We start from the raw sequence: 27958 nt of genomic DNA, 5'->3' as shown, positions 1-27958 counted from the left end.
TCCCAGCAACCACATGGTGGCTCACAACCATCCGTAATGAGACCTGATGCCCTCTTCCGGTGTGTCTGAAGACAGCTACAGTGTACTTACTTATAATAATAAATAAATCTTAAAAAAAAAAAAAAAAGATGACTGCCTTTAGCTCCTGCCCTGCCTTCCCTGGATGGGAGACTACAAGCCCTTTCACACAAGTTTCTTCTGGTCATTTTATTCTATCACAGCAACAAAAAATCCTAAGCAAAGCAATGTTCGTCACCTAAAAGGTCAGTCCTTCCCGCCTCAGCTTTACCTCCCCATCATGTAACACGAGCTCTTTAAGTAAGTCTTAAAGCATATTTTAAGATGAAAATAAATAAGTTGGAAGAAACAAAAGGGTAGAAAAGTGTCTTGTATGACACTCTGCCTGTTCTTGGCCAGGCGTTAACTTTAATTTTGTACATCTAACTTCTGACTATTTACTAAATCTTCGTCACCTTCTGTGTCTGCAGAGCTGGGATGCCAATTTCAGAGGTTAATACTCTTTAGCTTCATTAATTCACCAAATTAGTATGAACTGTGACGAGGTACGATGTGCTGGAGAACTAGGATAAGCAAGAAGGAATCTACGAGCAAACAGAACAGCCAAAGCCATGATGATGGTTTTGAAAGTAGGAGGGTAACAGGACTCAAGCTTTTACTGCCCTCCAGGAAGCATGGTTAGTTCCTATTGGACCTCCTACCATAATGTATACTTTTAACAAACTTCTCTGTTCAAAGACAGCAAAGGATGATGAAGCTCTAACCTTCTTAGAACATATTTAAACAAGACCATAACACTTGCTCAGTGCTGGGCACAGTGATGGGAGATGGATGCTCAGGAGAAGGGCTGCCTCAGTCTCCCTGGGGTTCTCTTAACCAACATAAACTCCTGTGGCTTCACTGTCTTATCTGTGTGATGTGCTGCTCGTACCAAAAGGTAGTCAGCTGAGCTCTTTGAGATCCTCCATGCCACGAATCTAGAACAACAGCAGACTATGAAAGCTTTTTAAGGGGGGATGCTACAACTGGCTTTGCTATTGGGTTACAAAATAGGCCTCAGAATAAGAAAACCAAGCACAGAGGCTAGCCAAAGGAGGTGGACACATCTATTTTATAGTATGGAACTATGGAAGAGACCCTGACCTCCTAAGGACTTGCAAGGGAGGGGACAGATGCATGACATCACTTCCTTAAGCACACATTTGTAGCCTCCCTCAGCCTTGAAGCAGGCTGATTCAGACTTTGCTGCCACTGAATATGAGATCACCTGGGTTGTAGTCTTCCGATTTGGATGGCTCTATTGTCAACTACTGCTGCCCTTCTCCTAGATAGACCTTTGAGACATTCTGGAGACGCATCCTATCTTCAGGCTGGCTCCAGGCACCAAGAATGGATGGACGGGGGAGGGGGTGGTGGGATATGGGCCTCCCTTCTTTATAAGCATAGTCTCTTAGTAAACTCGCCAGCTTTGATCAGAGAAAGAATTGCCTTGGCCTTGTTTTTTTTCTTGCTGTCTAGTCTCTTTCAGCCCCAGTCTGCCTTTCAGGAGTACCCGGTTCGCATGGCCGCAGGCGGCTCACACACATTGACTTGGCTAAGGTCATCTGCTTCAGGTTTCTTACTTGACAGAGAGTTTTAAGCACATCTATGCTCTGCCAGAAACCATTCTTTTGTGGATATCTGCCAATATAAAAAAGAAAATACTTCTAAACTTGCACAGAAGCTAGACAAAACTGTAAGCTTTGTTAAACAGGTTCAATTATCAGTATTTTTGAGTGTATTTGGAACCTGTCTATGACCTAGCACGTGATACAAACACCAACAATCTGGATAATGGTTGGCACATCATTTATGCCTGGACAGTATTTACACAGAGCAAAGAACCAGGAAAGAAAAGCTGGGCTAAAGAAGAAGGTGGTAGGGTCTTCAGCAAGCTTAAGGGTGAAGTTTCATTATTTACAGTCACATAAAAAAAAAAAAAAGCCTTTTGACTTATAAAGTTGGAGAAATTCACCTTTAAAAACTGTAGTTAAGAAACAACATTATTAGCTTAATTTATGGATTATCAATGCCTTAAAATAACAAACTCATCCTTAGTGGGCCATTAACAAGTCACTGTATTTTTCTCATCTTGGGTCACTACGGTTCAGGATATGAACATCAGGAAGATGGATTCTCACAGTATGGAGAATAAATCACAGAAGTGGAGATTCATTTCAGCCTGTCTGCTCTCTGCAGACAGAATTCCCTTCAAAGACATAGCTGCAAGTCCTTCAAATCCAGGTGGCTGTCTCAGAGCTTCTTAGTAACTCAGCGCTTCTTTTTCAGGCAGACAGCTCTTCAAGGAGCTGGTCCACAGGTATCAATTTTAAAGCAAAAATAGCTATTCTATTATTCAAATAAAATGCAAATAGAATGGAGAGAGAGAAAGAGACAGACAGGAGAGGAAGGGAGGGAGAACACTCTCTTAATGTTTGTCCGTGGTCAACATGACCCACAATCAGAAACACTACTTAAAAGTTGAGAGAAGACAAATGTTCTTTTCTACACCTTAAACAAACCACCCCATTTCCATACCGTTATCTCTTAATAACTGACCTAAGATAAAGACAGGAGATTTACTTATAGCACATAAAATCACACAATCCTTATTCCAAACTATGGTTTCCTTAAATACATACATAGTATTTTTCAAAAAATAAATACGGCTGGGCAGTGGTGGCGCACGCCTTTAATCCCAGCACTTGGGAGGCAGAGGCAGGCGGATTTCTGAGTTTGAGGCCAGCCTGGCCTATAGAGTGAGTTCTAGGACAGCAAGTACTACACAGAGAAACCCTGTCTCAAAAAAACTAAAATAATAGTAATAATAATAATAAAATAAATAAATAAATTTGCATCTTGAAATTATTGTTCCACAAAAGATTCAAATAATGGTTTCCATCCACTAATGAAAAGCCATTAAAAATAATGAATTCTGTCTGAATCTAATTAAAAGTAAATCTAATATACATGTTATGTGCTGTTTCGGTCCAATATGTTTATTAATGCCCCCCTCAAGGAACTTTTATTAAAAACATTACCTGAATATAGGCTTATTACTCTGCATCTTGTTGCCCACTTTTTACCAACAGCAAAAATCCAAAATGCATGTGTTCATTTTTTTACAAAGTATAATTAATGCTTTTTTCCCAATCTAATACACATCTTTAAATTATCCCATTTTTAATTAAAAACACTTTGTGAGATTCAGCTTCAATGTGTTTGCTCACACCAGAACTAGTAACTTAATTACTATTTATGCATTTGTTGTTATACATGTGAAAAAAATTGAAAAGGGGCTAAAAAGCACTTGGAATGCTTACTGCTGCTTTTATTAATTAATGTATAATTACAGAGTTGTTCATCTGTGTTAGGATTAATATTTCAGTTCCTAAGTCAGTGCAGAAGTGAACAATGGCTTCATAGATAATAAAATGGGCCTCTACATTTTTGTTTGTAAATTTTAAGCATAAGAGCATCATGTTCCTATTTCCTATCACTGATGGGAACTATCAATAACTGGCTGGAACACCATAAATAACACCAGACAACAGGACCAGAAGCGCAACTGATTGTGCATTTCCAACTGTCCACTTTTCACTTTCCCATGCGCTCTCTCTCCCTCTCTCCCTCTCTCTCTCTCGCAAACACATTAGATAGATAGATAGATAGATAGATAGATAGATAGATAGATAGATAGATAGATAGATATTAAAGTCTATTTTATGTGTCTGGGTGTTTTTCCTGCAGGTCCGTGCACCATGTGCATATGATAGTGACTTTGGACACCAGAGAGGATATCAGGTCCCCCTAGAACTAGAGTTACAGATGGTTGTGAGCCACCATAAGGAGAACCCAAGGCCTCTGAAAGAACCACAATTGCTCTTAGCCACTAATTTATCTCTCCAGCCCCTGCATAGTCTCTCTACTTTTCTCAAACAGGTAACACGGCAAATAATTTCATCCAGGGGGCCTGAGACATAGAGGTATGGCAATGCAGAGGCACTCACAAGTAGATAGTGTGGTACATGCAAGAGAAACAGCAGAAAAAACAAGGGTGTGTATAACAGGAGCAATGGACAAAAGCAAAGGTCTTTCAAAGTCCAGTCTGTAAGTATGCATGTTCAAAGGTATCTTAGATGAAAAACCTCCAAGTTACAGTTAGAGTCTACTCAATATTGAACACAAATGTCTAACTCTAACTGGGATCATTTAATACCTCCAAATCTCCTTGGTATGGTTTCAAGTCAGGGCTCTTACAGACACTGCATAGGGTCAGTCACTGTATTTATCTAAACTATTAGTGATATCACCTCAGTTTTTTGTTTTACAACATCTTACAGGCTTATAAGATGGAGAGAAACTGATTCTAGGCCTGAAGTTTTTCACTTTATTCAAATGAGGTACATCTCTAGCTGCCAATAATTATTACTTGACAAAAGTCTATGATCTTTTGACATTTTTCTTCACAGACTCAACAGAGACAATCACAGAGTGAGGGGAACAATACTACACAAAGAACTGAGAAGCCGGTTGTGCAGTCCAAGAGAGTTATCCAAGAGTGATGTACTAGAACCAAATCATTGCCAGACTGCTTGATTACTACTGTGTGCTTATCTGAGAAGCTGAGATCCATTAGCAATGTCTGGAAAGGTTGCAGCCAGGGAAGGAGATAATAGCTGAATTACAGATTTGCTCTTTCCACTCACAATATAGCTGGGGAAAGTAGAGTTGAAAACTAATCCTGTTTAATCAAGAATTATTTCTCTTATATCAGACAAAGTTCAAAATTCCAAAAGGTTTCTAAGCTCAGTACAACACTTCTGGCAATATATAAAACAACTTTATGGACACATTTGTCTTGTTTTGTTTTGATTTCAGAAGAAAGGGTCTGAATGATAGCCTATAACTCACTATGTATACCAAGCTGGCTTTGATCTCATGGACCAGGTTCTTCCTCTGCCCACCACCCCCAGCCACTGTGATAGGCAAGCATTACTCTCTCTCTCTTATCGTTGTTTACATTCTCCAGTCAGCCTCTATGCCACACCAGACACATTCACACACACACACACACACACACACACACACATACACAAAAAGAGAGAGAGAGACAGAGAGACAGAGAGACAGAGAGAGACAGAGAGAGATTGACAGAGAACAGGCACAAAGTAAAATAAATGACTGAGGGTGATAACTCTTCTTAAGAAATCACACCTGAACCCACTGTTGTGGACTCTGACCCAGCTTCAGAAATGACATCTGGAAAAAGTCATCTGAAAAGGGGGAACCTCAATTAAGAAAACAACCCCATAAGAACAGGGTATAGGCCAGATTGTAAGGTGTGTTCCTAATGAGTGATCGATGGAAGAGGGACCAGCCCATTGTGAGTGGGGCTACTCCTGGGCTGATGGTCCTGGGTTCTATAAGAAAGCATTCTGAGTAAACTAGGGAAGGTAAGCCAATAAGCAGCACTCCTCCATGGCCTCTGCATCAGCTTCTGCTCCAGGTTACTGTTCCACTTGAGTTCCTGCCCTGATTGCCTTCATGATGGGCTACACTGTGGAAGGGTGAACTGAATAAACCCTTTTCTCCTCAAGTAGCTTTGGTCATGGTGCCTCACTGCAGCAATAGTAACCCTAACTGGGACAACATCCCAACTAGAAATCAAGGAAGGCAAAGATGCCCACCCTTCTTCAACAGCATGTGTCAGGAAGTGTTGGCCAAGGCCAACATGGATGATGCCATGGGGTTTCCTATACAGAGGGTTTGACTTAGGTTGATGCTATTCAGAAAGGGAGGCAGAGCCTTTGTGTTTGTGACCCCGTGGGAGAAACCTGGCTCTTCCCCAAACCTGACTGAAGAAGGAAGGGAGGGACATGCCCTACAAACAGAAGATAACAGGAAAATCAGAAAGCAGAACCAAGAGGGAGAGAAAAGAAATAAGAGGTCAGGTCCCTAAACAAAGCACACTTAGAATGTAAATCGTATCTTTAGATATTTTCATTTCAAGTGCCTTTGTATTTAAGACCGGGCAGGCTCCCTGCCAATTACAACTAATGCTATAAACCAAAGGCTGGTTTAAAACTACCAGTTCAATGACTCAGGGCGTTCTACAGAGCAGTGAAGACAAAACTGTCAACCGACAAAGATAAAAATCAGCAGTGCATACCGGCTGGCACACACAGGGACATCTCTCGATCCCTTCTTTCTTTGTCCTGTTCTTCCTACATTTATTTTCCCTGTAAGGGAAACATAAACCTGGGCTAGGATTTAAAGATCTCATTTAGACAGAAGGAGAGGAAACAAGGTCTGGAGTTCTTTGTTGTAAATTTTTATTCTAGTAACACCGAGGTCACAGATAAGAGTCCAAGAAAGATTTAAAGTGATCACTAACGGCTCACGGAAAGTCGTCTGCCTTAGAGACCTGCCTGCTCAAGTCATTATGTGCGGATGACTTGCTGGTGTGATCATGAACTACTCTGGAAGGTCATTGTTGCATCTCAGAGAGTAAAAAAGCCCCTGTATTGAAGTCTGGTTTAAACATGGCTGCACTTCCTGTCTTGGGAAGGGAAGACATCTGCACAGTTCTCAGTGGCAGAATTCGGCTCTGCAGTGTTTTATGTTAGTTGTTTGAGCTCATGACAAACTTCAGCACATCTACACAGTAACACACACACACACCTCAAGCACACACATATACTCACATACTTATAAACCTCCACACACATTCCCACACATGCATATACACACACACACTTACACAATTTCTCTTGTTTACTGTTTGAAACTATTCTTTTATCCCAGGTATCAAATCACAGAGTGCCATGGAGTAGAAGCGATAGAACAACACTGGTAGTACTGCTCTTCTGGAGACTATTCATTATATTCAGGGTGATGAAAACTTCCTACAGTTTGCCATCTTTGACCCTTTCAACAACTTGTGTCAAGTACATTTTAGTTTCTTTCTGTTGGAGATAAGGCAATTGATGCTTAGAAGCTAGGAAAATTGTCCTCATAGAGAGTGAGAGATCTAAGTCAGCTCCAGGCCTTTGGGAGTGGACCATGTTTTTGTTTTGTTTTGTTTTGTTTTGTTTTGTTTTGTTTTGTTTTGTTTTGTTTTGTTGGTTTTCCCAGACAGGGTTTCTCTGTATAGGCCTGGCTCTCCTGGAAATCACGTTGTAGACCAGGCTGGCCTCGAACTCAGAAATCCGCCTGCCTCTGGACCATCTGGACTATAACCATACAATCTACATGGGAGGCACTGTCTGTTAAAATTGTAAAAGTGCACTCCTTTGTTCAGTTGTTAATGCCACAGATACATTTTGCAACTGTTAAAAGCGTAAGTTGGTTGTGGTAGCAGCATCAGCCAACATCCAAGATTAAGATCACAATATGTACATGTTGCTGAAGGGCTAGTTAAGTAGAGTATGTCAAATCAATACAGAAGAAGAAAGAGTAATCAGGAATGGAGTAGGAGGCAGGGATGGATGAAGGGAAGGAGAGCTCTTTAAGCTAAGAACAGACTCCTAGTTACATTTCTAAGTGGAAAAGCCAATGTGCATTCTGATATACTACCACTTATTTTACAACACAGATAACCAGGCCTAATCAGTAGCACAGCAATGACCTAATAATTGTAAGGCCCTGGATTCAATCCCTACCACTGCAGAAGAAGGAAGAAAAGTAAGTAATTTATGTGTTTATTTGTGTGTACATGGAATATCCATGCATGGATACGGAAGACAATAGAGCACTAACACACTAGGAAAGCTGAAGTTTCAGCAATTGTATGCTCTAAATATCAAATTACATATTATACTATTGATCTAGAAGTTAAGTATGAAAGGTGCACAGAAGTTTAAGAGGCTGGGCTGGAGAGATGGCTCATTGGTTAAGAGCACTGACTCTTCTCCCCAAGGTCCTGAGTTCAATTCCCAGCAACCACATGGTGGCTCACAACCATCCATAATGAGATCTGATGCCCTCTTCTGGAGGGTCTGAAGACAGCTACAGTGTACTCACATATAATAAATAAACAATTCTTTAGAAAAAAAAAGTTTAAGAGGCAAGAGCATCTCACACCATTCTTCAGTGGGAAAAAGAAGTTAGTCGCAGAGTTGTGACTTTATGATTATATCATAGCATATGAGGAAAATAAATATAAATATACATCAATCCAGGAATGGATCACCCAAAGGTGAAAGGACAGCCTGTGAAATGATTACCTGGGGTAAAAAGACACTAGTTCCATCTAGGAAAACACAGATGCTCAGGATTTGATATAGTTTGAGAATATAAGCACCACTTCTGTAATTAACCAAGATACAAGTAAAAGATGCAGAAAAAAAAAAAAAAAAAGGATCCCAGTAACTTCTCCCTGGAGGTCTTTGGTCCATGTGGCAGGTACTTTCCTGGTAGAGTTACAGACTCCAGTTACAAGTGCGCTCTTACTCTTTAGCTCTTTAAAGCATTCAGAAAGTATAGAATCTTATATAAAAGCTATATATGGCATTCAACCTTCAGGGGCTAAGGGGGTTAGTTAAGAAGGAAAACAGGCTGATAAGAGATTCCTGGCAATAATTTCAAACAATAGACTAAGACTAGCAGATTCCTCCTAGAATAAGTCCATTCTTTTCCATGGATTAAGTTGGCTTCTTATCAAACAGATGTATTTTATCCTTAAAGTGGCACAACTATAGAAGCCCCATACTTTTGAGAAGTCAGAATAGTCTTCCCTGTGGCTCAATGCTTTCACCCCATGTGATATCCTATAAGATACACATATTCTAACTGCTGCAGGTGGATCACCATCATTCCCGGTCTGCAAAGACCCAGCGAAGCCATCCGCAGCAAAGCCCAAGCCTCTCCGTCACTGCACTGCATGCCTGTGGCTTTTCTCATCCAGGATACTTCATTTTCACTCTCTGAGCTCACCTCTTGAGAACTGGGAAGATCCTGATGGAGTTTTTCCCCTCTCATTTCTGATCCATGCCTTCTGGCAACATGCCATTCACAAATTTAATACATCCATCTCCCTTGTCAAATTCTTTGATAAAAATGCTCAAAAGGCTAGGGCTGAAGATAGATCTTTCCATCACTGTAATGGCATATTAGGTAGGATTTCCAAAAAGGGACTTTTTCTTCTTTTTTCTTTTTCCTTTTCTTTCCTTTCCTTTTCTTTTCTTTTCTTTTCTTTTCTTTTCTTTTCTTTTCTTTTCTTTTCTTTTCTTTTCTTTTCATAAGGAATCCCCAAGGCTTTTGCCATCCAGGTATACACATGGGCTACATGCCTGTGAAAATCAGCTCATGTTTTCAGTGTATATAATGATAACACAGCAGGATTAACCAGAGAACTTCTCTGAGTAATTCCAGAATATAGTTCTCCAAAGGCAGGGCTCACTTTGGTCTCTTCAGCAGTGTAGACTCACCCATGATGAAGAAGGCATCTGATGAATGAGTTACTGGACATACAAGGGCTTTCCAGATAAACCCAACAAAGAACAAAAGAGCAGGAGCTGAGGCTGTGATGCAGCTCGCTCACAACACAACACCTGAGCTCTAGTCCCAGAACACCATAAACCAATATGGTGGTACAGGGCTGCCTTTCAGAGGTGGGCAGAGAATGATGACGGGATCAAGGTCATCCTAAGCATACATAGTGAGCTAGAGGCCTACCTGGATTACAGAAACCCTGTCTCAAAAAGCCAAACAAAATAAGGCTAGTATTCTTGCTTTCCAGTATGTCTAAGTTTGTCATCAATGTGAATGTTTCTTGAAGACCTTCATGAAACCAGGAGAATCAGTATGACTGTTTTAAGGGCTAGAGAAGACTACTGGTGGAGAACAACAAATGATAGGAATTACAGAAATGATATACTTATATTAACAGGTAAAGAACATTATTACCTCAAAAGTATCAAATAGAAAAATAGCCAGCATGCTATTGGGAATGAAACACACATGCTTTTCAGCTTTAGGATGGCAAGAAGTGGCCAACATTCACTCTACGTAGGCATAAGGAAGACAGGGGTCCCCTGACAAAAAAAACAGCGGTGGAGATGTTTCCTCTTCAACAGGTAAAGGGGCAGGTCTCACAGCCTGACACGTGAGTCCCTCAAACCATCTAAGGATGAGCAAGTATAATCCACCATTATACTTTGACCTGCACACATGTGCTGAGGCACATTTATCATGAAAACTCATAGACAGGAAATGATCAGAAGTACAAAATAAAGTTAAACTATAACAGGACAATAAAAGACAGTCTTAATGTGACTAACAGTAAAGTTTTATATTCTTTAGCACTGAAATTAGTGTCTCTGGGGAAAATGTGGTTGAGATTTTGTTTCTATTGTGATTGTTCATTCTTTCTTTTTTTCCCCTTCCTTCCTTCCTTCCTTCCTTCCTTCCTTCCTTCCTTCCTTCCTTCCTTCCTNCCTCCCTCCCTCCCTCCCTCCCTCCCTCCCTCCCTTCCTCTCCCACCCTGAAAGACAGGACCTCTTTCTATTACACAGGTTGGCTAGAACTTGGAATTCTAACCCAACACTGATCTCAAACTCACAGTAATCCTTCAGCCTCCGCCTCTTATATAGCAGGATTATGGTATGAAGAATCGCATACAACATGGAACTGTGGTTCTAGAACAAAAACAGGCTACAACACACACCCAGTAACCCATCAGCAGACTTCCCTAAGTACCTCACAACAGCCATGTCCTTATTTTGAAATATACTCTGCTATGGTGAAGCATGTGAGAGGAAGAGGACAGTCACAGCTCCCTTATATACCTCATCCATCCCTTATTAACAGGTATCCTTCACAGCCACTAGTCACCTTCCAACATCCACAGGCATAAGATACTATTGCCATTGAAGGAATAGAGAAAGAGAAGTCTGAGGAGATGTAGTTATCTGGCACTTGGATAGAAGCATTAAGCCAAGAGTAGAGGAAAGATTCACACTCTTAACCGATGGTTCCCATCTCTGACCTAAGCATTCTGCCCATTACCTTTTAGTCTCTTTAAAAGGTAAGTACTTCTTGGCAGTTCTGTTCGGATGGGAACCACCATCAAGAGTCAGTCTGAACTTTTCTTCTATGTGCAGGCCCAAGAGTTGAGCTTAGCTGCACTTGGCCAACATTGCAGGTTGACGTTACTGACTTGCTGGTTACCTTTGACCATGACTCTCATAAGGCCTACAGAAAATAGTTTATTACCATAAATTACCCATGACATTTTAAATAAAACCTTGTATTTGTGAATAGTGTGTAAAATTAAGCAAACAGATCAAAGGCAACGAGGAGTACATACAACTGTTGTCTGAAGACAGCTAGGCAAAAGGAATCAGGCCCCAAGTGCCTGTTGTGGTCTCAGTGAGAAGTCCCCCACAGGCTCTGGGTTAGGACACCTGGTCAAGGTTAGAGGACTTTAAACTATGGAACCTTGCTAGAGGCAAGTATGTCACAGGGGCCAGGCCTCGCCAGGCCTCAGGAGTTCATAGCCTCACCCCAGTTCCAGTTTGCTCTCTGCTTCCTGTGTGCAGATACAATATGACCAGTCAGCTTCCCACTCCTGACCCTGCTGCCAAGTCAGCCCTGCCATTGTAGATGCTGTCCCAAAGAAACTTCTTTCCTTAAAGTTCTTCTGTCCATGACATTTTATTTTATTAGTAGAAAAATATCTAATTCGGTACTATTCTACATTTCAAAATACTAATGCCATCTACAGAATGAGATTAGGATGGACAGAAAAACAGGAGGAAATGTTAATTAAAATCAGAGCATTCATAGGAGAGTCCATGTCTAGGGACTGTGATTAAGTAGAGGACAGCACAGTCATGTTGCCCTCCCAATTCTAGAAGAGAGTATTAAGCCAGCAAGCATAATGCAATTGGAGTCCACCACTCTGCCGAATTCTGGAGTCTGGGTATTCACACCCCAGGAAAACGCTAAGTGATTCCAAAACAGTTGGATGCTCACTCTGAAAAACAAGTGGTCTAATCAGGAAATGAGAAGTCCTTTCCCTACAGATAGAAGAGCTAATGGTTACAAAGCTTCAGTGTGACAGAGGCACATTCAGGAGAGCTGGACAAAGGAAGAGGCAGAGGCAATCAGCTGCCATTCTCTCTGCAGCAGGGAGCTGGAGGATGGAAATTTAGAGAAGCTGTTTCTATTTATTAGCACTAAGCTGCTTTTCTCATATCCCTCCATAAACATGAAGCTCCAAAAAACAAAAAAGATCTTTTGATCAGGAGCAAGGCTTTCTTTAAGCTGGAGGCTCATGAGCATGCCTGCTGAGCGAGTTCATGTAAACAGATATCCAAACATTGTGGGCCTGAACAACACTTAATATCTTATATTCTGTTTGGTATTTTCTTTTGAATAAATCCAATGATAACGTTTTCCTCTCTTTGAATAAGACCCCAAAGGGAAGTAAATTGCATGATGGGAAGAAAAAACAGTCAGGGCATTCCAGGGGCTGTCAGCAGCCTTAGGAAAACACCTGTGGTTCCTGTATCTGCCACTAGTCTAAGGAGTGGCACTCATGAGCACTGGCTACAGGATCTTTTATAAATACAAAAGTGTTGTCTTCAGGCTCAAAGCAAAGAGCAATATTGTCTTCAACACTAAAAGAGTTTCCAAAATTAAAACAAAAAGCATTACTTAATTTGAAAAGGTAGTAGGCTTCTTCAGGTCTCCATAATGGTTCCCTTGGCTTTCTGTATTTCTTTGCTAGTAACAGAGCAAAAAGAGGAAGAAAGCAAAACTCCTTGAGAATGTCTGCCGTGTAACACTAAAGCACAGATGGAATCCAGACAGTAATGAAGGGGTTAGGAATCTTCTTTTTTTTTCTTGCTGGGTACAGATTTTTTCAGTACCATCCCAAAGCCATGTAGGTATCCTACACTCATGATCGTGGGATCACGAGCTGATGCTAGAACACAGACAATAGGAAAATAAGCTATCTCACGTGGTTCCAGAGAGTGGCTTTCACTCCCTGGTTCTCGGATTATTTATGACCAAAGTCAAAGGAACATAGCCTAACAGGCACTTAGAAACCACCTTCGTCACAAAGCACTGAACACTCACTTGGGCTCACTAGGCATATGAAAGGAGGAGATGGGCCTGGCATCTGGGCCATCATCTAGTCAGACACCTGCTTGACTTTGTAAGTCATTAAAGGAGTGGCTGTGTGCATAACCAACCTGTCTCCCCTATGACTAAAAACACAATAGCCATGCCCTAAATCTGGAGTCACCTTGGATTCCAGAAGAGCAAAACCTCACAAAACAGGCCCCACTTCAGATAACAATAATTCCTTTTATTCCCTGGCCTTTCCCTACTACCCACTGCACCCTATTCCTGACTCCCTGGGTAGCATCTCTGTTTTCCTAAGAAATCCTACTTCTATTTTACATTTGGAATGCAAAGTTCCATTCACAGTTTTTCCCCATCCCCAGGCTCCATGTATTCATTATCAGTGTGGATCTGAGTCCCAGCCAACCTACCCAAGTACCTAGGTTATTATGTCAGATGGAAAAGAATTGAAGACACCCAATTAGAAATAGAGACATTTTATCAAGAAAGAAAGAGAATGGGAATGAGATAGTCAGCCATGGGCCACAAGGTCTGTAACCCCTTAGGTTATTTAGAACTCCCACACTGGTGTATCTTGGGCTTTTCTTGAGCCCACTATACGAAATTCAACTGGGGCACTGTGTTCACTCCTTCTCTACCAACTTCCCTGCGCATCCTGTTTGCTGAATAAAGTAGAGGTGGGAAACGACTCCAAGTCGCATGCCAGAGACATAGAATCTGCACCAGAAACACAGTGGAGAAACAAAGCTTTCTGCCCCATTTTCTGCACATTTTAAAAAACATTTTATTTGAAGATTTGTGTATTTTATGTGCTGATTTTTTTGGTCTACATGTGAGTCAAGACACCACATATGGGCCTGGTGCGCACAGAAGTGAGAGGAGGCCATCTGATGCTCTGGAACTAGGGTTACAGGTGGTTAAAGTCACCACGTGGGTGCTGGAACTCCAACATGGGTCCTCTGCAAAAGGACCAGTACTGAGCAACCACTGAGCTCTCTCTCCAGCTCCAAGAACACACTGTGGTGCACAGACCTACTGCCACCCTTGCCAAGGTCATCACTACCCCACAGGCAATAACCTGGCCATCAAGTCAGGCAGCTGGTCCACACTGCTGTCATGTGCCTCGGTCATTCTGTGCTGAATAGAGGACCGCATTCCCTACACATCGGCAGGGAAATGGATGCATGTGAAGTAGGAGAGCCACAGGTATAATTACCCAGTCTGGAGACATGGCTCAGCAGTTAAGAGCATTGGATGCTCTTTTCCAGAGGACCCAGGTTCAATTCCCAGTACCCAATGTGGTAGCTCACAACCACCTGTAAGTCCCAAGAGACATAAGATATAACATCTTCCAGTCACACAATACATCTTCTAGCTCACATATAGTGAACATACATACAGACAAAACTCTCAAACATAAAATAAATAAAATTTTTAAAAGAATAATTACTATTCCAGCAAATACTCCTTTCAGCTTGTTTTTATGGAGAGGTCTCTTTTGTTATTTCTGCCAGTTTTTGAGCTACTTATTGGATCCTTTTCAACCTCCCATTCATTGGGTGAGGGCTAGAATTACAAATGGCACCCAACACATCTGGGGTTTTTTTCTCTCTTGGGTTCCAGATCTTTGTGCTTATTAAGCAAGCATTCTTACCTGCTGAGCCATCTCTCTGGAATGGACTGAATCTTACAAATTTAAAAGCCTACTGTGCTCGGTTTTCATAAAGTATAAGAAACACCTGGTACAAAATAGGCATCCAAATACTTCTCTTTGAATTCATGCTATGAGAAAAATTAATGAATAAATAAATGCCCCTCATTTGGTCTAATCCGCTTAATGTGTTTCTCAAATTAAAGTAGCGTCATATAAATACTAAATCTCTGTGATACAATTCTACTGGGGCCCCAAAGACAACCTCACAGCAGCGCATCTGAGCTTAAGACTAAGGTCTGGGTGGGTCATAGTCCACTGTCATGACATGAGACCCACACACCCTTAGACAGAGTGCAGCGTGGCCTTGCTTCACAGTCCTCATTCCCTGCTCATCAAGATGGCTCATTAATGGCCTGATTTCGGATGTCTCAAGTAACTTCTCATCCATGAGCTGCTGGTGACTGCCTGTTTCCAGAGTCTCCTGCTGTGCACACAAGTAATTAACTTGCCTGCTCTGCTGGCTCTGAGATATTTCTTGACATCAAAGGGGGGCAAAAAGCACATCTAAAGCAGGGAGTTAAGCTTCAAGGTGCTGTCCAAGTTAAACTCTGTAACCAAATATCTCAGGGAACTGCCAGTCCACATTGGGGTTCTGGTTGACAGGACTGGGAGTACTGGGACTCCCTGCTCCAAACTCCATTAATGTGGATTTCACAGTGATAAATACAAAGTCACTATCAGGATCTGCTTCTGCCTGTGGAAACAAGGACTTCTTTTAGAATACTAAAAATAAACTCTGTAGACCAGGATCAATTAGGTCAGGTCAATAAAGACAAATACCATGGCATTAGGTAGCCTGGCATAGATCTAAGGGCCATGAATAAATCACACAAGCTGGGCACCTTAACTAAACTACCTGGACCTCATGTTCCTAGTAACATGAAGTCAATAAATAGCAAACCATAATGAAAACACACTTCTGGGTGTGTCCAGAGACTATTCAGGGCTCTGTCTAGAGAGTGCATTCATTCTTTGACAGATTCAGAAGCTGAAGGCAGTACTGGTAGATAGTTGGCCCTGGATGGTAGAAGGGGATCTCTTCCCTTTCTTTACTTTCTGGCCATTATGATATGAAGAACTGTGTTCTACCAAACCTTACGGGCTGCAGCAAAATGAACCCTAAGACACTATAAGGAATTCCAGAAATTATAAGCCAAAATAAGACCTTCCTTTACTTAAGCTGTTTCTTATATGCATTTTGAACATGACTGAAAAACTCGTATGTTAACTCATGCAAGTTAAGTGCTTTTATTACTACCACGCCAATGGCACATTATATGTTATTGTATGCTATTATGATTTGATCATCATTACTCCCTGATACTGAACACATAGCAGGATGATAAAAATAGCTATGATTGACTGAGCACACACAAAACTGTTTTTGCTGGTACTCCAAAAGTACACAATTAGATAAACCAAAAGCTTGTTCATCATTAATACTATCGCCTCCAAACTTAATCATTATTTAACATTCTTTACTAACTACACAGTTATTTGATTTTCGCTGGCCTTCCTAAAATAAAGGGGACTGCATAATTGAGTAATGCTATTATATACTGCATTGTTTCTAAAATTCTAGGTCAATGAGAAAAGATATGTGGTCAAATAACAGCAATGAGAATTTTATGCTCTAGTAACTTATCAAAGAGCTTGGGAAACACAGAAAAACAGAACAAAAAAGCAAACTGGGCGTGGTGGGGCACACCTTTAATCCCAGTCATCTCAGTGAGTTCAAGGTCAGCCTGATCTATAGAACAGCCGGGGACCAGAGTTATTATACAGAGAAACCACCACCACCAAGCCTGATATTTTAGGTTGAGTCACACAAGCAAAGCCATTCCAAAACAAGGAACTGTGGCTGAGAGACGGGAGACTTGTGAGAAGGAGCACTGTGTCAACGGGCCTGCAGCAGGGGCTGGACTGCCTCCTTTCCAGGGAAGGGCAGTATGAAAGGACGAAACTCTACAGTGTTTGATAGAGGGTTTACATCCCCAATGTACCTTCTGCACTGACAGCAGGGGTCGGGCTGGGTCCTGGCCTTACAACCCCACGAAGAATGAGCGCCTACTTCCACAGTGTCTGCAAGTGTTGACAAGAAAGCAGGAGCCACCCAAGAAATCTCCTCAGTGCAGAATTTAGGATTGTCCTTCCCAGGACACTTCCTACCCTGATACTTCCAACCCTGACCAGCACTTCCTCTACCAGGGAATATTATTTTTATCCTCTCTAAGTTATGCCAATACCATTGGGAACATCTCCAAACTCCACTAGTAACGACAGCATAACACTGTTCTCTGCCCCCTCAACCTAATTATGCATCTCTGAACAAGGACCATCAGAGCCTGGGATTCTAGAGCCTATTCACACTTCTATGGCTGTTATGAGCCATAAAAGGCCGAACTGGGCAAGTGTTGCTGGGGTACTATGCAGAACATCATTGAAGGAACACAGGGAATAATGACATTCAATCATTCACAGGCTTGTTCGCTGGTCACTACTTTCTGTCTCTAAACTGAGCACCCAAATAGCAAGGACAGATATCCATTCTTAGATCTTAGATCATCTGTGCTGTGCAACTGTGACTACATGGCAGGGTGTGACCTTGCAGTGACCAAGAACTAATTCCAGCTTGAACGCATAGTAAGTCAGAGATGTTCGTGTCGTAGTCACCCATCCTGTGATCCTGAGATGTTTTCCCTGCGATCTAGGTTACCTAAAACTTAACTGGTGCACTTTACACATAATCTATACACCAAAGGCTGCTGCCCAGTACAACTCAGCTCAGATCTGAGACTACCATGTTCCAAATTAGAACATTTTCATTGAAAATGCGTTTTCTACTCTTTTTTGTTTGCTTGTTTTTGTTTTTTCGAAACAGGGTTTCTCTGTGTAGCCCTGGCTGTCCTTGAACTCAGAAATCCGCCTGCTTCTACCTCCCAAGTGTTGGGATTAAAGGCATGCGCCACCACTGCCCAGCATGTTATCTACTCTTACAGAAATATGAGAGGCTAATTTATAGAAAACAAAGACTGTTAATAGTTTCTTAGCACCAGTCCTCATAAGTATCAAATCAGTATGTCCTCGGGTTGTACTTTTAAGTTCTAAGCTTCAGTTTCATCTTTAAAAGTACTCAGTGAATTTTGACTTGTGACAGGGACAAATTTCTGATGATTTCTTGAAAGATCCTAACATATATTTGCCATTTTGTGAAAAGAAGTTTGTAGTATTGACAACTATAAAAATCAAAATGTCTAGTAAATGTGAAAAGTGTTGAAAGGGCCTATGTCTTATGATACCAAAGGTTCATCCAGGACTTAAATCTTTATATTAATGTAAACAAGCGCATGTACTTTATCGTATGCAGACTCAATGTCACCATTAATGAATACTAAAATTAAATGTACCCTCAAACTCAATTTAGATAACTTTCTCTATAATGTATTAACAGTAAATGTTTGAATTTTGTTTTTGTTTTTTTGGGTTTTTTTTGTTTTGTTTTGTTTTGTTTTTCGAAACAGGGTTTCTCTGTGTAGCCCTGGCTGTCCTGGAACTCAATCTGTAGACCAGGCTGGCCTCGAACTCAGAAATCCGCCTGCCTCTGCCTCCCGAGTGCTGGGATTAAAGGCGTGCGCCACCAACGCCCAGCCAAATGTTTGAATTTTAAAATCCATTTTTATATGCCTCTACCACTGGGGTTGCAACAAAGTTCTTGGGGGTTAAAAGAGTTTGGAGTAGAGAAGGTTTGAGGAGCATTGTTTTAGAACAGATGGAGAAACCCAAGGGGTTGGAAATATAACCTGACTTATTAACTTTTCTATTCTAAAAGATTTATTTGTTTATGCATTTTACGTAGATGGGTGCTTTGTCTACACATATTCTACACATCAGAAGTGGGCCTTATTCCTATGAGACTATGGTTATGGATAGGTTTTGAGCTGTCATGTGGGTACTGGGAATTGAACTCACGTCCTAGAGAAGAGCAGTCAGTGCTTCTCGCCATGAGCCATCTCTCCAGCTCTCACTTATTTCCAATAAGTAAGTCCCTCAAATTTTAACTATGCCACCTAAAGTGCATAATTGTTCTTTAGAAATGACTAGAAAACCAAAATTGTGTATATACAAATCAGATAAATACAAGGTTCTCTATGGACAACATTTCTAGACCCCTGTTGTGTGCTGTGTTACTGATAGGAAAGAACTCAGAGAAGTAAAAGATTTCCACTCAATCCGAGCAACTTCAGGAACAAAGCAATTGGAGACACTGGTTGCTAAATCCGTTTTCTAGTGTGCTCAGGAAAAGTTTCGTTCTTTATATAATACATTGGCTTTTGTATAGTCTAATATTCTGGGCCTGTCTGGAGAGTCAACACAGCTGTCAACAACCTCCCGCAATGTTAAACACACTCTTAGAGATGTGTCCCCATCAACAACTATTTCTCCTCAGGCTCAGAAGAGCTTAAGGGGCTTAAAGGAGCTTAAAGTGTCTGACCCACTGAGGCTGAACACAAATCACACAGCCCAGCCCTAAAACCCCCACACAACAATGCCTCTAGGCATGAGGAAAATTCACTTTAACTCACTGAGAGGATTGTGTGCAGGCAGCAGGGCAGGGTGTGGTCTGTGGAGAACTTCTAAGCAGAATCCATCTCAAGGAGTTTTCCAATCTCAGACACAAGGTGGAGGGAGCCCCATCCATGCCCTTGAGTCCCATTTGTGTCATTTAAATGCCCTGAGGTGGGAAGGATGGGGTGTGGAAATGGAGAGCTTTGTCTTTCTGTTTATTTTTGTTAATTATGATCTGATACTTGCTCAGGCTGGCTTGTAACTCAGAGTAGTGGTAGTACACTGGTTTCAGAATCATCGTGGGGGTCCTTTAGATGTGAACCACGAAGGAAAATGGGCATTTCTGATGAGTCCAGGCTGTGGACTGCACTTTGAAAACAAGAGCACACAGTCCATAGCTTCAGGAGGTAAGAAATAGACACTCAGAGCTCTGAGGAGACACAGCTCTGGTAGAGTTAATGGGTAGATACACCTGCCACACTAAGCTGGTTTCTCCCACTTCCCAACCTCTCTCTCACACACACTGAATAAATATAAACATAGTAATTTTTAAAGATTTATTTATTTAATGTATATGCGTGCTCTAGCTGTCTGTACACCTGCATCCCAGAAGAGGGCATGGGATCACATTACAGATGGTTGTGAGTCATGATATGGCTGCTGCAAACTGAACTCAGGACCTCTGAAAGAGTAGTCAATGTTCATAACCACTGAACCATCTCTCCAGCCCCAGGACATAATAAAATATTTTGATAGACATAGAAATTCAGAAAATGCCGCACAGTGGTGGCGCATGCCTTTAATCCCAGCACTCGGATGGCAGAGGCAGGTGGATTTCTGAGTTTGAGGCAAGCCTGGTCTACAAAGTGAATTCCAGGACAGCCAGGGCTACACAGACAAACCCTGTCTCAAAAAACAAAAATGTGTTAAACAAATATTAAATTATAATTATTCCAAGACTACATAAAGCAGTCAGATATAAGGAAAATCATTTGGTTTGGGTCAACTCTTAATGTGCCCACACAATACCACAACACAGGGCTCACCCCACTGCTGAGGGAAATTTGCACGTATGTATCCTCCCCAAAGACTCCTAAAGCCTTAAAAGGATTGTCCAGAAACAGGGAACAAAGACAAGATCCAAAGTGATTCATGGCACACAAACCAATGTTTACAGAGATTACCAATTGCTTTAAAGAGATCTTACTTGTAGATGCATGTGTGTGTCTGGGTATTCAGGTCTAGTGTGCCTGTGTATTCCGGAACAGGAACCCTGGCCTTCTGCAAGAGCAGTTGGTCCTCTTAACCACTCAGTCATCTTTCCAGCCCCAGAGCTTATCTTACTCAAGGTTGCATATGGTTACAGTGGAGCCTATAGCTTACTGATCAACTTCTGATGATGAAGATGATGTTGGTAATAGTGTGGCCATTGTTTTGTGATGAACCTCTACCAGATCCTTCCTCAGACAAGCTGTACATATCTTTATTTATAAATGAAGAATAAAGGTGCACAAGCGAAGTAACTGGCCCTGGGTAATGGAGCTGCCCAAGGATTTGGATGACTATCTTGTACTCAGAGAGGTTCCCCATGACACCATCAGCTGTCTTTAATTATAGGGTTAGAAGCTTAGGTACCTGCACAGAGGTTGGCACCTGGGGGTGGTTGATACCTCCTAAGACTCCTTGTAAAGATATGTCTCACTTCCCAAAGCAGGAAGTCTAAAATCATCTTGTACTCTGATGCAAAAGTAGAGGAACTCAAATTATCTAACGAGCATCAAAAAAAACCACACTGTAACATGTAGACATTGAGTCCGGGAGCTGTGGAGCAGAGACACTTGCCTCCAATCAGCTGGCAAGCAAGCAATAGCACATTAAATTTTAATGCCTGAGATAGAACCTGTTGATTTGATTTACTTAGACTCAGTCTGTAGGGCAGGCTTCATGACTTAGGTTTATGACTTGATCAAATGATGCAGAAAAACCACCAGAAATGCTAAAGGACTGTATCGTGTACACTATGGGAATCCACATTCATGGCAAGTCAGCTGACTATATGAGCAGAAAATTTATCGTTGGATACAAGGTGAGACAAAGACTTCAGTTCCAACTGTTCACAAAGAGACCGAGTCACATGTCCAAGATAAATATGACACCCTGAGACAGCATGTTGAAGACATATACAGGGCTCCCACTGTCTGCAAAGCGACAGATCTGCTGGGAACAAGGCTGAAATGCCAAATTCAGGGTAAATTCTAGAGCAGAAAGGCAATGAGCAAGTGAAGCGGATGAGGATGGTTGAAACTGAGGAGGAATACAGTGAAGTCGCAGGAGATGCAACTGGAGCTGATGCTCCAGGACAGGGTGCTGGAGAGGAACCCTCAGCCACGTCCTGGTGACTGTCTAGAGGTAAGCAGTAGTGGTTCTGGCTGCAGGAAAGCCATGAATAAAAGCCGAAACAGAGAAAGGTGCAGAGCCTCACAGATGGGAAGTGTGTGGCATGTCTGCATCTCCACGCTTGTGAGGAACAAGGCTCCAGTGATCAGGGAAGGAGGTCGATATGGTGTGGGTGAGAAGAGTAAATAGGGATACTACGGTTAAAGTAACTACAGCTAAGACTGCAGCTAGCCATGGTCATGGGCAATGCTTTCCTCTATACACATATGGTCTCTGTGTGGTGGGATTTGGTGGCAGCAGTGTACCAGGCCTGCCTGGCAGCAATGGCAATATTTAAAGAGATGCCTGGGCTTTCTCTAAACATTATGTTATCGAAAAGAAGGACTCCAAGAAATTACAATTACACTAGGGACACTCTTGGTGAAGAAGAAAGACCTGAAGCCCGGGAGCAGCCAAGGAAGATAGTTTTCTCATAGAGAAAGATTTACTTTTGTGAGTCATAGAAGACAGTCATTAACAGGTTCCAGGCTGCTGGAGATGGACTGTCCTCTTCACGGTCATGTTAGGACTCCATCTCATGATTCACCGTGTATCTGTACCACAGTTGCCCTTTCCTGAGATCCAAACTACAGAAGAAAGGAAAGACAATGCAGAGCTTGCTGCAAGGCGCAGTACAGAAGAGCTACTTCCTCGGTCAAAAGCACAGAATCTTAAGTTCTCTCTCAGGAGACATGTCTGCTCCCAACTCAGAGAAACCTGCCTATTGCTGCTGAGCACGTGCTGGAATTAAAGGTGTGTCTTCTTACCTCCAGCATCACAACATCATTAAAGACACAGTGATCAGTAGCTATCCCTAGATGGAACTAGCCCACTTCAAGATGGCAAACTGAATACACATTTTAAAGAGCCCAAGGGAAAAGTATTCAGCATACAGGTCAATTTTTAATTTTACACTTTAAGCTTGCCTAGCAAAAAACCGTTTAGAAATGTGCAGAGCATTTAATGTTTTCAGCCATTATGAAGATATCTATGTGACATCCAGGAATTGAGTATTTCTTCAGTCTTAGTTTCCCAAATTAATATTTGAAAGCATCAGATCTCAAATTCAAAAAGTAAGCTAACAGTTAACATTCCAACTAGTATTACAGAGAAGACTGCCAAAGGGAAAGTCTAGCAAAACCTACCTTCCCCTTTTGGAGTGGGAGTGGGAGGGCCTCAAATTAAAATTGTATCTAAGTTGTGGCATTTTACCTGGCTTCAAAAACCAGCTCTAGGTGCAGGAGTGATGATGACCCAGTGACTCCTCAGTCCCAGGTTAAGTTCGACACCCACATGGTAGCTTACAGCAATGCTCATCTCTAGTGCAAAGGGACCCATCAGCCTCTTTTGGCCTTCAAATGCACTATACATACATATGGTGTACATACATGCAAGCAGGGGAAATACTCAAACACATAAAATAGAAATAAATATTTAAAGCACATATACAATAAAGTAATTGCTCTTAAGAAAAACACTTTTTTTTTTTTCTATTAAAGGTGGCTACTCGGCCACATATGCATTCCTTTGATATATCCCTACCTTGTAAAACTTTCATGCAAAGGAATTAAAAATGTTTAAACTCTTCAACCTGCTAAACTTTTAGTTTAAGTCAAGGCCTTGCTTCATTCCTGGGAGTCACACACACACACACACACACACACACACACACACACTCATAAGCATGAGGAAAAAGGCATGCCAATCACAATTTTCAGTGAAGTGAACAGAAGATTCTCATTCAGTTATCATCACGGCCACTAAGTATATAGATATTTTTGTTGTTTTAATTTGTTTTGTTTTTGTTTACCCTGGGGTACCAGAGTACTAAAGACATAATGTTTTCATGGATGCACAAACAAACTAAAAATCTACTCAACATTCTTGTTTCCCTATCACATGGTTGAACAGAAACAACATTGCTCACGGAGCCCCCAGTCCTTTCCACGACATGACAGATGCCCCAAACAGTTCAACAGAACTTTAAATTTGCTTTTAAATTGACAAAGGCTGTCCTACAAATGTCACGATGGCCCAGTCCATTTAAGACACTAGTCACTCTAGGAAGCCAGATAGCACAATCTAAATAAATCAGGTCATGACCCTTCCTACAGCTGACCAGGCCCTGCTGGGAGGATAAAAATATACAAGTCCATTGACAAAGAAGACTAAACCATATCCTTCCTGAAGTCCAGACAACAGCAGTGGCAAAGCCTTGTCTACCCGACGCCCGCAGTCATTGATCTGGACTTATGCCTCAGGTCCAGTGCCTTGGAGAGATCTCGTTTACCAACACCAACAAGGTCACTGTGTTCTTCTATAATAGCCTATTTTTATTTTCCATTCATGAGCTGGTGGGCATTTACGATGTTTCTACTTCCTGGCTACAGTGAATGGAGTAGCAAATAAACATGGATAAGCACACAGAGAGTGTCCTTTGTGAATATGAGTGGTATAGCCTCAGCTACGCCAGCTTTCACAGGAATCGCCACATTAATTATCACAGTGGCCACATCAATTTGCATTTCCATCAGCGGGAAAGGACCATTCCACTTCCCCTAGCTCCACAGCAGCATCTATGGTCATTTACTGCTGTGATCATGGCCATTCTGATGACAGTAAAATAAAATTTCAAGCTACTTTTAATCAGCATTCCTGAGAGCTGAGGATGCTGAACATTTTTTAAAAAAATGTTTCTCAGCCTTTTATATTTTATCTTTTGAGAGCCTTCTCTTTGGTTTCTTCTTAGCATTCATTTCATTGAGTTCTTCCTTTAGTTGACATACAAACTCTCTTTCAGATATAGAGTTGATAAGGATTTCTTCCCATCTATAGGCTGCCTGCCTTTTGACATGATGGTGGTCACTGCTTTACAGATGCTCTGAGTTTCATGTGGTCCCTTTTATCATTTATTTGTCTTAATGCCTAGAACGCTAAGGTGCTGTTCAGAAAGGCTTTTCCTGTGCCTACAAGTTCAAGTATGTCCCTTAGTTTCTTCCCCTATTAGGAGGGTATCAGGTACTATTTAATGTCCAATCTCACCCATTTGTGAATAATAAGTTATTCACAGGTTAATAAAGTTGATAGGGAAATGGATAAAGCAGGAAACAGTCAAGTCAAGTGAGGTAATGACCCAGAAAGACAAACATCTCATGGTTCCTCCTCTCCTATGCTCATGTCGGCATTGACTCTTTAGATATGTGTGCTTCATTTGGATGCCCAGAGAGGTTAGCAGAGTAGTAAAGGTGGTGAGGGAGGAGGGACTATCTCAAGGGAATAGGCAACACATGTTAGCAAATACAGTAAATAAAAACCCAACTACAAAGAACATGTTTCCTCCCTGTAAGGTGTCAACCAATAGTGTACCCTGGACAAACTTAACCTTGAACCCTGTTGTCAGTTTTCTTTGCGACCCTCTAGAACTTCAGTAATAGGGTGCACATACTTGAGTCATAAAGCATGGAGCAATCAGTTGGGAATCTTCATCTGTACTGGCTGTCACGGTGCCAGGAGGTGCTATGTACAGACCACCAAATGGGGGGCAACAGTCATCAGTCTCACCCGCCTGCGAACCCTCAGAGCTATACTGAATGATGGGTCTGACAAAAAATTCCCACTGGTCCAATGGTGCCAAAAAGGCTATGGAAGTAACCAACCAACTTCTGATTAGATCTCAATCCTCCGGTCAGAATCCATAGTTTGCATTATGAATGGAACCAAGAAGCTGAAGGCTTCTTGGAAGCCTTTGTAGGCCCTGTGGAAGAAACTATTGTTATTCTACTAAAAGGCATAGGATTAAAATGAGTCCTAAAAGTTCACACTTGTTGTAGGTAGTCCATGCCTGCGCTCACCAGAGAAGCTTCTTCGTGCAGCAAAATGGTAACTGACGTGGGACCCAAAGCTGCCCTGGTGCAGAGAACAAGACACTGTGGAGGGATTACTTCTAACCTACCATGTTCTTCTGCACAAGGCTCAGGCATCTTCTCGGAAGGAAGGGTGCAAAGATTCTGAGGTAGAGGAAGTGGAATGCTTCAAGGAATAGAATGTTCTAGATACAGTAGGGCACATGAACTTATAGTGACTGGGGTAGCATGCTAAAAAAAATGGGTAATCTCAAGCCAGACAAAATTCCACCATGAAATGGGGGGGGGGGGATGAGAATGACATACTGCCCCTAGCTGAGAAAGTACCAAAATTTCATAGTGAGGTGGCGGGGGAGAAGGAGGTCAGGTTTTTTCTACTGGTGTGACCTCTGGTAGGTCAGTTCCACTACAAGGCAGGACTCATACCCAAGAGTAGTTTGTCAACTCAGATTGAATTTAAGTAGGTTTTTGGGAGATGGGGCAGTGGCACAGTAAGTTGGATGTAAACAGGGCAGGGGTAGATAAGGGAGGAGTAAAACAAACATGATCAAAATATATTGTATGAACTTCTCAAAGATTTAATGAGACTTGAAAGCAAACAATAATCCAAATCAGTTGAACACAACAAAACACAAAGCAAAGCCCGTCATAGAATGGCATCTGCCAACACTGGCGCAAAGGAAGCCCAATGCGTTCAAAAAAGTCCAAAAGCAAATAGGAAAATGACAGGCAAGCTGCAGGATGAGGGTGAGCCTTACAAAGGGTTAGATTGTTCTCAGGAATCCAAAATGGAGGCTAAGCACTCATGCTTGTGCTCTACCAAATCCTGGGTTTGTTTGTTTGTTTGTTGATTTGTTTGTTTGTTTGAAGCAGCTGATGTCTCCTGAAGGGGGGATATTGAAAAAATGTTCCTGGAAGAAAATAATTACAGCAGCTGTTGAGACCTTCAGTGTTTCCTCCCCATCTGGGGTCAATGTGTTCATGTGTCCCCGAAGTATGTCTTTTGTCCATCCATGGTTGCAATGATTGTTACTGGACTCAGTGTTACACCCTGTGCCCCTGCAATCCAGGATCAGCCACGTGCCTTTCCAAGCTGATTAGGAGTCAAATTAATAGTGAGAAACAGAAGAAGGAGGTTAGGTGTGCCCAATCTGTGAAAGGACACAAAGATGAACAACCAATCCCGATCAAATCTGGCTAGTGGGGTGTGACCCCAAGTCCAGTAACAATAATATACTGTAGATATCTACCTCATGTCTCTGGAAATCATTTCTGTCCCTTGTAATCCACCTCTAACACAAAATGGCCTGAGAACCTGAGAACAGAGTAACCTTTTCTATGATGTTTTACTTTTTCTAGGGTAATTGTGAATTGATTTTTGACCTAAAGATACCCAATATTGTTCATATCAGAATTTGAATGGGAAGCACAATATCAGTTACAGTGTGGCCTTGAATTTGTGGGACCAGGAGGAAATACAGAAGCATACATGAGCCAGTTATCACACAGAAGAGAATAAAATGCTTTATTAACAATGGCAAGACAGGTGTGGTGACAAACATCTTTAATTCCAGCACTGGAGAAGCAGCAGCAGGAAGATCTCTGAGTTGGAGGTTAACCTTGTCTACAGAGCTAGTTCTAGCAGAGCAAGGGCTACATAGAGAAATTCAGGCTCACCCACCCACCCCCGCCCGCCAATAAAAATGAATTAAAAAACCAAAAAACCTGACAGATATCAGCCCTAGCAATGGACATGCTGAGACCATGGAAACAGTATTGAGTGACAGCTAGAGGAAGCACAAGATAGAGTGGGGATGTCGTATTGCTCATAAATGGACCATTTTCCTCATGTCCTGACAAGGGATGCTGGGCAGTCTTTATACAACTCTCGTATTCTTCAAACAAAGCCCCACTTTTCTTAAAGAAATGGTGATAATCCAGTTCTTACCACTAAATGGTCCTTGACTGATACAATGAGAGTTTGGAGGGTATTTAGATAAGAAAAATTTGATGATCTCCAATTTTTTTTATTAGGTATTTTCCTCATTTACATTTCCAATGCTATCCAAAAAGTCCCCAATACACTCCCCCCCCCCACCCACTCCCAATTTTTGGCCCTGGCGTTCCCCTGGACTGGGGCATATAAAGTTTGCAAGTCCAATGGGCCTCTCTTTCCAGTGATGGCTGACTAGGCCATCTTTTGATACATATGCAGCTAGAGTCA

The 27958-nt window shown here is 41.7% G+C and overlaps 1 protein-coding gene across 6 annotated transcripts in view; it reads right to left on the bottom strand.

Annotated features, from left to right (window-relative positions):
- Positions 1–27958, bottom strand: part of Ptprg (protein tyrosine phosphatase receptor type G) — a 681254-nt gene that overhangs the window by 288374 nt on the left and 364922 nt on the right. Inside the window, exon 1 of one of the 6 annotated variants that reach the window (XM_029468959.1) lies at positions 6230–6258. The exons of the other annotated variants lie outside the window; for them this stretch is intronic. Within the exon in view, the coding sequence (XP_029324819.1) occupies positions 6230–6251 (22 nt within the window). The 5' untranslated portion in view covers positions 6252–6258. Of the gene's footprint in view, positions 1–6229; positions 6259–27958 lie in introns of those variants that run through there. 6 annotated transcript variants of the gene reach the window in all.

This window comes from Mus caroli, chromosome 14, assembly GCF_900094665.2.
Source record: "Mus caroli chromosome 14, CAROLI_EIJ_v1.1, whole genome shotgun sequence".
NCBI lineage: Eukaryota > Metazoa > Chordata > Mammalia > Rodentia > Muridae > Mus > Mus caroli.
Note: the sequence above shows the minus strand (reverse complement) of the source record. Positions and strands in the feature narration are given on the sequence as shown.